This window comes from Apteryx rowi, unplaced genomic scaffold (assembly GCF_003343035.1).
Source record: "Apteryx rowi isolate R43461 unplaced genomic scaffold, aptRow1 scaffold_597, whole genome shotgun sequence".
Lineage (NCBI taxonomy): Eukaryota > Metazoa > Chordata > Aves > Apterygiformes > Apterygidae > Apteryx > Apteryx rowi.
In genome coordinates this window covers 441,757-453,587 of record NW_020450868.1, presented here as the reverse complement: position 1 = coordinate 453,587, position 11,831 = coordinate 441,757, and the positions used below count along the sequence as shown (strand labels likewise).

At 40.5% G+C, this 11,831-nt stretch overlaps 1 protein-coding gene across 2 annotated transcripts in view; it reads left to right on the top strand.

Moving 5' to 3' along the window:
- The first annotated feature begins 15 nt into the window (after nt 1–15).
- Nucleotides 16–11,831, top strand: part of KAT6A (lysine acetyltransferase 6A) — a 49,500-nt gene continuing 37,684 nt past the window's right edge. For both annotated transcript variants that reach the window (XM_026082894.1, XM_026082893.1), the window contains exons 1-3: nt 16–104; nt 1,939–1,988; nt 2,101–2,871. In XM_026082894.1, the coding sequence (XP_025938679.1) occupies nt 2,269–2,871 (603 nt within the window). In that variant the 5' untranslated portion in view covers nt 16–104; nt 1,939–1,988; nt 2,101–2,268. The remainder of the gene's footprint in view (nt 105–1,938; nt 1,989–2,100; nt 2,872–11,831) is intronic.

Sequence of the window (11,831 nt, the reverse complement as noted above, 5' to 3'; positions counted from 1 at the left end):
TCCCCCCGTCTCAGAGCTCCGGACCCAAGATGGCCGCCGTGTCAGTTTCGGGCTTCGCCGCCGTCCGGCCTTTGCCTCTCGGTTCTCGGCTCTCGGAGGCCTCGGTAAGTGGTGCTGGTGGGGCCGCGCCGGCTCGGGTGCCCGGTGCAGGGGAGCACGGGGACGGGCGGCTGGCGAGCACCCTGGCCTGGGGCGGGGGAAGGCCTGCTGGGCGCTCCAGGCTCGCGGCCTGCTCCGGCCCCGCCGCCGCTCTGCGCCAGGCCCGGGCCCGGCCGCCCGCTCCCCTGGGGCCCGCCGGGCCCTCGGGCCGGGAGCCCGGGGAGGTGGCGGCCACGGCGCGGCGCGGATGAGGCGGGCGGCGCAGGCCGCGGGGCCGCGGGCTGAGCTCCACTCGGCTCGGCTCGGTCGCTGGCGCCAGAGAGCGCGGATGAGGCGGGCGCGGGCGCGGGCCCGGCCGAGCCGGTGTGGGGAGCCGGGCCGCGCTACCGTCTCTGTGGGCTGAGGGTGGAGAGCGGTGTGGGCCCGGCTAGCTGCCGGGCTGTGGCCTGCGCTCCGTTTCTCCGGGCCTCCCCGGACCGAGTCCCTCGCCCAGGGCAGGGCGCCCCTCGGGGCTCTGTGTGGGGTCCTGCCCGGGAGGCGGATGGGGGCGAGCGATAGCAGGTGCAGGGCCGCTTGCCGCGCGGATAGCCCGCGGGTGCGCGGGCCGACGCTGGGACCGTGCCGGTGTCGCCCCAGCCTGGCTGGCGGTTACGTAACGTGCCGTGCCCCGAGCTGTGCCGGGCAGGGAGCGCTGCCTGCTCCCCCCGGGTCCTGGGGCGCCCTCGGAGCACCGCTTTGCTTTGCCGGGGGTCTCGAGGGCTGTGCTCCCCTCTATGTCTGCTAGTGGGGTAAGAGCTCTAGGCAAGTACTGCCGCTCCTCTGGTCTGAACGGTAGTTCTGAATCTTTCTAGGACTGGCTGTGTGGAGCTGTGCAGTTGAGTCTGATGCCATGTGCAAATGTATTTTGTGTGTTGATAAATTCTTTAGTACTTCCTAGAAAGCAAAAGGGGAGAACTGTGTTGACAACTAACTCATAACTAAAACTTCCCTGTATAAAATCTTTATTCCTTGCAATAAACAGTTTATAAATCCTTCAGGGTTAACGTACTTTCACAGTAGAACTTTGGCACAACATATTGTTACCACAATAAGAAAAAGTCTTTTTTTAAAGAGTGCTAAAGACTATGAAATAGAGCCTCATACCCTTCCATCTGCATTTTTAATTAGCAGTGACATAAGCTTTCCTTCTTCATTGTTTATGGTCACCTGTTACTTTGTCCTCAAGTGTTTCCAGTGTGTCTCATCTGTGGAAGATTATACTATTGTATTCTTCTTTTCTATGGTCTCTGAAAGTGGAACATTTAATTACAATCTCAAGCTGTGTTTTTTTCACTTTTTTCCTTGATGGAACAACTGTCATAGCTTTTCTTAGCAGGAGGGAGTCAGACCTATGATTACATTCCTGGAAGAGTTCTGAAAGTTTCCTTCTTGCTGTTTGCTCAAGGCTCTTGACAATTCATACTGCTTTCTGCTTAAGTTTCAGACGCTGTCTTCAGTATGCAAAAATCATGAGAGTTGCTGCTTTTTAAAAATCCTGGAATTTGTTTTTTTTCCCCCCATTAATGTAGATTGTGATCGTTAATGATATAAAACTCACTGCAGAATTAACTGACTTCTGACTCTCTTATTTTTTTCCTCTCCGCTAGGATATATTGAGTTAGTTATTTCAGTGTTAAGTCATGCTTTTATTTGCAGTAAATATATGACCTTAGGTATATACTTCAGTGTTTTGGAACGGTAGTAATGGATTAAAAACTCTGCTATGTGTTTAATGAATTACTGTAGGCTTTTTTTTTTTTTTCAATCTTTGAAAATGACTCTCTTCTTGTTTTCTTCCAGGCCTAATGTTACAGTTTCTCTGATTGTGAGTGTAAAGACCTGAAGTTGAGGTGAGATGTGCTGAAATCTTTATATCTTTGTGGAAAACTTCCTCTGAAGCTGTTATGGGATTTCCTAGAAAGAATGAGGAAATTTATAATTCTTTTGCTTTCCTCTCTTCAGTGTGAAAACAATTCATGTTTGAGAAAGGAGGAGTAATTCAGAACTGAAAACGTGTATGCTATGGTTAACTGTTTCCCATCATCCGAGAATCTGTTTTCCCACGGTGTGAAACTTGTTCAGCATCGGGATAAAGGATAACGACTCTATGGATATACAGAATTCTTCACCATGGTAAAACTCGCCAACCCGCTGTATACGGAGTGGATTTTGGAGGCGATCAAAAAGGTAAAGAAACAAAAACAGCGTCCTTCAGAGGAGAGGATATGCAATGCAGTATCTTCGTCACACGGTTTGGACCGCAAAACTGTTCTGGAACAGTTAGAGTTGAGTGTTAAGGATGGAACTATTTTAAAAGTCTCCAACAAGGGTCTCAATTCCTACAAGGATCCTGATAATCCTGGGAGAATAGCACTTCCAAAACCTCGGAACCATGGAAAGCTGGATGGTAAACCAAACGTGGACTGGAATAAACTCATCAAACGCGCAATTGAGGGCTTGGCTGAGTCTAGTGGCTCATCCTTGAAGAACATCGAGCGCTTTCTGAAAGGTCAGAAAGATGTGTCTGCATTATTTGGAGGTAGTGCTGCCTCCATTTTTCACCAGCAATTAAGATTAGCTGTCAAACGTGCTGTTGGCCATGGGAGGCTCCTTAAAGATGGACCTCTGTACCAGCTCAACACTAAGGCAACCACTAATGCTGATGGGAAGGAGAGCTGTGAGTCTCTTTCCTGTCTCCCTCCAGTGTGTCTCCTTCCCCATGAAAAGGATAAGGTAAGACCCCATTTGCACCAGAATTTTCTTGGAATTGATGACRTGTCAATACAGAGTTACAATTTGAGGTCAATTTGTTTGAGTTGCACCATGTAAGTTAGAAATGACCAATGTGCTTTGAGGAGCCTGCTTCCTCCAAATTTCTGAGCATGACCAAAGGAAACTTACTGGGTAAAAACTTGCACTTTGGACCTGAAAACTGCAAATGACCTACTAGGGGGAATTTAACGCTTATGTTTCTATATGGTGGAATTGAATACATGATGAGAGGCTTACTTGAGTTATATTAGCAAAACATGGGAAGCAAGCCTTCACACTTTAAGGTGAGGTGGATTTGCAAAGCAGACTTGAGATCATCCTATTTTTACATTTTTATCTGACTTGCAGCTCAGCTACTTATCTGAATACGGATAACATAGTGAAGCTCTGATTAGCAGTTGGGGCCTAATACTGTGTTAGTGGCTTTCTGCATTAACAGTAAAAAAAAATTCGATTTCTGTCCCAGTACAGATTTGTTGTAAAATATGAAGAAAAAGTACATGAGATATAGCAGTTAAAAGGAGGACTAAAATCAGGAGATGTGAAGAACAAGAAAATGCTGGAATGAACACTTGTGAACTTCTGCTCCCTTTTGTGTGCCCAACAACCTTTGGGTGCGGTTCATGAGAAAAAATAAAGCACTTTGCTATTGTGTTTTCTCTTATTTTTATGCCTTTTTTTCTTCCTTCCATCTTTTTGCATGTGAAAGATCTTTTACTCTCCACTACAACAGTGAGATCAAGTTGTCTGAATGAAACTGATACTCAGTCAGTATCTTTCCTGTCCCTGCTATGCTGCTGTGGAAGTAGAGTAAAGCTGAAGCCTGTTCTTTGTTTATTGTAGACCAAGTTGCCAGTAATTCATACCTTTGCATTATAAGTCCAGGATTTCTGGAACATGAAAATTATTTTGTCTGTCCATAACACTTGATATATTTTTCAGCTGTGATGCAGACTTTTTGTTGGAAATACCCTCCTCGGTGATGAGATCTTTATGTTTATGCTGCTGATGCTTTTCAAATCAGTTTCACCCTCTAGAGAGGGTGCTTCTTTATGGTCTATTAGAGTTTGAAGACTTAAGTACTATAGGAATCTTCTTCCTAAAAACCTCCAAAGCTGGTGTATCACTAATAAAGGTTCTTTTGTGTTTTAATTGTGGGAGCACTACTGTGGACACAGTACTTACTAGTGACAGTGATGTGTTGTGGGCTGTTGGAATGTAGGATTAAATATTACTATGCTGAAAATTGTCAGCTTCTTCCATCCTTTTCTAAGTGCTCTGTCTACATATGTTTCTTACGTACTGTTGCAACGATATCTGTAGCCAAACTGGTAGAGTTATAAAAATGGTAGGAAAATGGCTTGTAAACAAGCCTGGCACATGTGGCAGCTGGATTGAGAGTGGTAGTAACAGTGGAAAATATTAGCTGTGCGTATTATTATTACCACATTGTGTTTCACGGCCTATCCAGTTTTCTTGTAATGTGCCAAAACTCAGGACCAGTACAATTTTTTTTTCAGGTGAATTGCTCCATGGGGGTTTCTTCATCTTAAGATGGGATATGTCAGAGTGGTAAATGATAGTATGGGCTACTATAAACACTGCATTTATTCCCCCCTGCCCCCAGTAAAATATATGAATCAAGATCATGTATGTGGTGTGTGTGTGTATAAATACGTATGTATGTTTTGGACTGTTACATATGCTCCTTAATTCCTCTCTACCTACCGAGGTCCGAGCARTTTAAACATTGAAAGGGTTGTTAGTAACATTAGAAATGGTGTTACGTGCTGTAAGCTCATTTGCAGTAAGTATAACAAATTTTGCAAGGGATTTATTCAATGAATTCTTCTGATCTTTCTTTTAGACTAAGATCCTAGATTTCTGCTCTTTGTGTACCATATCTGTGCTGTGTAACCCATGCTGAGTTTCATACTAGTTTCTTGAGTCATTTTGAGGCTGTGATATTAAAACATCTGTGTAAATTCTGCCAGTTTTGATTGACCTGCAGGTCAATGGAAGCCAAAAGGTCAATTTCTGTTGCGCAGAATTGATAAGGCGAAATTTTTTCTGCAGACATTATGTGATAGTCTTCCTCCRCTACTGTCTTGTGTTAAATCTGAAACAGTTATGCAGGTGCAAAACACATACTATGCAGCAGTCAGTTTCTTGGGTTATTGGGTGCTTGAGAATGGTGTGTGGTTTTGTTTTGTTTTCTAATGGAATCATGCTGCATAGGTTCTTTAGGAGTATGGCAACAATGTAACTTGGATTCTTAGAACAATCTTAGCAACCATATCAACACAACCCCAGCCTCCCAAACCTGTGAATAAGAGAAATGTTATTATGATTTCTGTATTTAACATCAATTTAATGACTCTTCATATTTTCATATGATCCAAATTTGGGATCCTTAAAAGAATAATATTTTCTTCTTTTTGTTTGTTTAAATATAGCTTCCACTGAGCTGCAAGTACTTACCTGGCAGTGTTCGATGGTAGTGTCACTTTAGATGCCTGAAAGCAAATATTCAACCCTGGATGTTTTTCCTTTTATTATGATTAGCTTGCAGGAAGTCTATGGATGCTGTTGTAGCCTTAAACTTTTAACATAAATCAAACAGTACTATAGAAGTTTTTATGTTTAGTAAATCTTACTTTCTTTCTTCAAAGATTTTTTTTTACCTCAGTGTTCTGTGAATACTATGTTACAGCATTCAGTGCCAAAAAGCCTGGCAAGTTATCCTGGTTTCCTGGGCTGATGCGGTAGTGACATGCTGTTGACAGTAAGGTTTTGAAATCCTAAGTCTAGAAACACTATTTGGATTAAAACGAGCAAACAAAAAAACCCTGCTGATGGGCAGAGCTCATTGCTGAAATTTGGTTATCTGTTAGGGACAGTGGGTAACAAAAAGGGAGTTCTCTTAACTTCAGCTTTACGTACTGTATGTGCTTTCACTCATGCACAGGCTTTTGGGAAGTGTGGCCTTTTCTTCAGTTTCCTGTAGTTTAGAAGCTAAAATAGGAAATGCAGTGAAGAGCTGTTTTTACCTTCCTTGTGACGTCCTGGACTAAACGCTGGAATTGAATTTGATATTGTTTATATGGTAGGTGACAGAGTGATAGGATCCATGATACCTATCCCCTTTTATGGAAAGGGAGGAGGCAGATAGAGAGATGGCCAAACTGTTGCAATAACTAGAAGTAAACAGAGTTTGGACTGAAATTGTAATGAAAGAGAAAACGGTGAATTGCCACCTCTTGATTAAGTATCAGGCAAGTACTATCCCTTCRACATAGCTGGAACTGAGGAAGTGTAGATGTCAGACCTCCCACATTAGGTCAGCCAAAGAGGTAGTGAGTGTGGAGCAAAGAATGAGCTGCACCAAATCCAGCATCCATCAGTGATGTTTTTTCTTCCCATATCTGTAGGGAATGAGCAATACTGCACAAGCTGGACTCTAAAATATGTAATTGTACTATTATAGTCCAATTCTACAGTAAAGCCCTGATTAAATATATATGAAAGATTTCTTTAAAGTGTAACTGTTACTTCTGTTTCATGTGCAATTAGTCTACTTGCAGAGTGAAATGATTTTAGTCTTTATATATCTGGGATTAATTTCTGTATGCTAGCACTTGTTCAGAGGATCAGTTTTATTCCTTGAAAATTCCTACAAATTATTATTAAAAAAATTCTTTTTCTAAGTGGAAAAACCTCTTTGCTGCTTTAGAAATCATAAGTTATCTTATAATGAATGCCATATATTTTTAGATAGCTGACAGAACTTGCTCATCTTCATAGAGTTGAACAAAATCAACAATCATACTGTTTAGCATGTACTAGGTATTGGAACGTGTTTGGGAATAGAAGGTCTTGACAGAAGGGTATGCAGAAAAAATTTATAGAGTATCTTGATGAAATTTTCTGGGATATTTCACTGCTGCTTGATTTTTGCCTGTTTTTTTTACTGTTTTTGTTGTTGCTCATGATCAGGGGCGGGTACTGTTGGGATGATTTAGGAAATTAATTTTTCCTGCTGACACCTTGCATCTCTGCCAGGGGTTATCACGGCCATTGCAAAGACAAAACAAGTGGTGAGTTGCTTCTCAACTGCTGCAGTTTGTAGCTCAGTGTATTACTGTAAAATGAAATTGGTGGTTTTATGTGCTGCGCAGTGAAATACTACTGCTGTGGGAGGGAGGGGAGGGAACCTTCACTGAAGGGGCAGAGGACAGCAGGGGGCAGTAGCCTCTTTAATCAGTCCTGTTGTGAATTGTCAGGACATTAGAGGCCTTGGTTGCATGCCTTTGAGTCTGCAATGCAACCTGCTATACCTATATTTTATCTATGTCACCAATACTTTTATTTCTTTGCTTACCTTCTGTTACAAAAAGTTGCATTTGCAAGATGACAAAGACTGATTCCTCTCTTTTATAGTCACTTAGTTTCAAATACTCTATTCCTTTGAAGCATAAAAAGTAAACTATATCATATTTATGTTTGACTATCAAACACATTTATTTAATTGTGAGAAACTTCTCATGAAGATCTGTGCTGCATCTTCAGAATGCTGAGGGAAAGGATTGCAATACATCAAGAGTGCTTTTGATCAGATATGTTGAAATAGGTTTTGGGTTTTTTTTTTTTTTTTTCCTCCTTTGCTAATGGACAGTGCTGAAATAGAAGACTCACTGAATCTGTGTTGGTCTGGAATGTCCTGGCTTGAGTTCCTGAGCAGTTCTCATTGGTACAGCAGCCTTTATTTGTAGGGCTGTAATATCTAATAGTTTGAGTCGTGTTGTATTGGTACTATATAAAAGGGTAAACCAAAAGCATCTTGTTCTAGAAAGCTTGGCATTTAGAGTAAAATAAGACAAAGTACATAGGTTATACTATCTTGTGCTGTCTTATCTAACAGAGAGGGGTCATAGCATGCTAGTTACATGCTCAAATTTTTAATTGTCTCTTAACAATTACAAAACAAATACATTAATGGTTTTGGGACGAAAAAATTTTATGGCCGTGTGTTACAGCAGTATTTATTGAAGTGCATATCATCCTTTGGAACTGTTTAGCTGATTCTCAAATTTGTGTAATATGATGGTCAATCTAGAAGGAAGAATCCAGCCACAACTTGAATACTAGCTGTAGACAAAAACTAATGAAGATGTAGGAGACCAGAGTGTAATATTTGTATAAAAGCCCAGGCAAACTGTTATCTTATTAGGGCAGCAGTTTTTGAGAAATGCTAAAGCTGTTATCCCCACAGCGCCAGAGTATGATGTGTCATTGCCCTGTGTGTTCTCTTTATTTATTCACTGTAAACAAAAATAGTAATGACATTTAACACATAGAAATCAAATTTACCATTTGTGTGGCCTGTGTAAGGTTTTTGCTGTATGACTGCAATTAACAATGGTATTTAGTACTGTTTAATATTTAGTACAGTATTATTGCAATTCAACAGTTATTACAATACTATGATACAACAGTATTTAGTACTCTTTTAAGAGCAAGGAGATCTTTTGTGGTATATTATTGTGAGGAGCTAGACAGTAGTAAGGTGCAGGTGTTAAGGCTGGAGAGTCTAGGTGGAAATAGCTCACCCTGTTTTGTTTTGTTTTTTTTTGACACCTGCTACAGAACATAGTTTTAAACAGTTGTAAGAATTTCTGTAAACTTATTATTATAACAAATATGATAAGAAGTCAACTAATCAAAAGAGACATTGAAATAGTTGCTGTACCTGGTGGGTGTTTCCAGASCATTTGAAATGTGATCTCAGGACAAAGAGTAGGATAGTTTCTGTCATAATTAAAAGGAAAGTACCAGTCATATTAATTGATCTCCATTTGCGCTCTGCTTTAAAACAGCTTTTTATGTCAGTTAAAATTGGAGAGGGCTGCAGTAGCCTTTAAGTAAATAGCTAAGTATTGTCCTACAATACATCTGAGAGTATCGAGGTCTATAAAAACAGTTCTGATTGTGTTTCCTGAAAAAATCAGGAAAACTTTTTTGGCTGAATAATAGGAGGATTATTAGAGCAGTATTTACTTTGCTGCTACCTCTCATGTGTTCTTTATGGCATGTCTGTTTCCTGATTTTGTCTTGCTATTTATATCTGTCTGTATTTATCAATAATTTTAACTGGGGGGTATTATATATGCAGCATCCTTTAGGTTTTTCCCCATTGCAAATAATAGTTCAAGATCCCTGTGTGCAATCATTGTGTTTGTCAGATGAAGCCAAACCTCTTGTATCCTTTCAGAAAGTTGTTTTGCTAAGAAGACATCATAGTTGTTTTGGAGGCCGTTGAGTATGTGATAACTATTGCTAAATTGTGCCCATTTTAGAGTAATACCTGTTAATTCTATGTCTTAAAGCGAAGAACTGTCCCATTACCAGTAAGGAAGTTATTTGTGGATTGGTTTGTTTTGGGTGGAGTACCTAAAGGATCTGCAACCAGAGCACTGTAATTATACTTGGAGAGCTCACCCTTGCTCTCCAAGGGTGCTCTTCAAGCTTTAGCTCCCAGCTGGAGTAAGATTAGGATTGACTCTCTTCCAGCTGGTTCCTTGGAAGACAAGACTGTACTTCTCTGTCTAAAAAGTCATGGTCGATAACAGATGGCCTCTGTCTGTACTCTGTTTAATTCTGGAAACCCAAGTGCTAAAAAATTACTCTGAACTTGATTCATTTGATTAGTGAACACGTGAAGCAGTTCATAATAATAGACCAAATTTAAGTGGGTCAGAAATGTTACTATCATGGACAGCTGTGAATGGATGCTGTAAAATGATGCATTTTGGGGGGGAAATGCTCCAGAATGAGACCAAGAGGAGGTCTGGCAGAATCTGGAATACTGGTAACTTAAAAATTGGTTATTATGGAAAGACATCAGATGTTACTGTGATAGAGTAGCTATGTCAATGGGGTACTACTGGGGAGGAAGTGTTTGTAACAGCATGCTCTGACACAGCTTCAGTAGAAACTGAATATAGGATACCAGTCTTTAATGAAGTGAAACTGGTCCAATGTGTTGGCTGGATCCCTGCTGTTAGTGCTTTCTGTCCTGGAGATTGTTGGCAGATATGGAATGACACATCTCTGAAGTGTGGTTAATAAAGGAACCTTATTTATTGCAGAGCTTTAAAATATGGTCAGACTGGGAGGGTGGATGATGGAGAACATTGTTAAATAAACAACAGCCTGGTTCCAGTGTTAGCTTTGTTATGTAACAGGGGGAAAAAACAGCAGAGAGAATGACRGTATATAATTCTCTCCCTGCCCTTCCCCTAGTTTCCCAGCCAGTCTATGCTTGGTGCAATGTCCTTCTTTTCTACTATCACACTTTGTCTTAAGTCCTCGTGGTGGAAAAAAATAGTTAAAAAGGCCTTAAATGAAGTAATATCCTTTTAATATCTTTTTTAGTCAAGAAATAGGTTCCATGTTCTTAAAATAACTACTAAACGTGCAATCAACAGAAAATCTGGGAAAGAAATCCTGTGTGACACACACTGCCGATTCCTTTGACCTCTGTCCTCTGTGGAGTATGTGGGTAGATATGTATTATTGCTACTTGCCTCTTTACAGGGTTGCAAACTAAATTTATCCTAATGAACTGTTATAAGTCATGTTAGTCTTCATTCCATCTCTTCAGGTCTTCTCCTTATCTGTTGTGTAAATCTGACTTTAACTTCTCTGTGCTCACAAATTTTTCTGGCTATGTGAACACTTTTCCTTGGAACAGGTACTAATACTGCTTCATACATTGGATGGGAAATTGTAGTTCATTGCTAGTTTCATCACTCAAGAATCTTTCAGTCTTTCAGCTGTTGTTGCTGTTGTGGTAAGCCTGAACCTGTAGTGAGATTTGAAATGAAAGGAGATAGAAGCGTGTCCAAAGGTATTGACCCTTGGGTAGGAAACAGAATCCCGTTGGCAACATATTCACTTGCTTTGAGTTACTTTCGTAGGCCAGTTAACTAGTCTGTGGACCCATATATTAATAATGAATTACAGCTTAAAAATAATGACTTTTCCAAGCATGTTGCTGTGAAGATCCATGAATCACTAGCACTTTTAATTGTCAATGCCTCAATCAGTTCACTGTATTCTTAAAAACTGGATAGAACAAATTATGGATCTTGCTATACAGCTAAATATCTGTATAAGTGTTATAAAAATATGATAACAGTTTTTCCTATTCCAGAATCTTTGCTTTTGAATCTCAGTATCCACAAATTGAATCACCATTCCATCTCTATTTTTTCATGAGTAAAATGGGAATTATGTCAAAACTAACGGTGTTTTGAACTATAAAGGACCTTTTCTACCTTTTTACTTGTTTTCCCTCAATTTCTGTTATACTCTCCACTCTGATTTTTTTTTTAAAAGCCCAGAAAAATCTGTGACCTATATAGCTTGTAGATATGTATATTTAAGTTTGACTTAACTTAAAATTCTTTAAGAATATGCTGTGCCCCCTGCCCCTCCCCTCCCCCCAAAGAATTAGGTTTCTCCTCAGTCCTTAAGTTTCAGTCCTGAATATTTAGTAATAAAGTCTCTTGATTGGAGTGCTGGATCTCTGAACTTGTTTGGACCGGTAGTGAATTCCTCGAAGGCCCATATGGAAGAAAAGGAAGTAGTACTGCTGTTCAATGTGGCAATAAATAAGCTTCAGAAATTGCTAATCATTAAGGTCCATGCAAAAATGTTGTAATGATCTGAGGAAAAAATAGATGCCCTTGTTTTGTGCTGATACTGAATACTTTTTTAAAATATCAATCCGTAAAACTATAGTGACCGACTGCCTTACTTCAGCACATACTCTTCACATGGATTTGAAAATGCAGGGTGCCTTCGTATGGGCATTCTCTCAGCAGCAGATCTCTTTGGTGGAAAAGGTTTTATCTGTG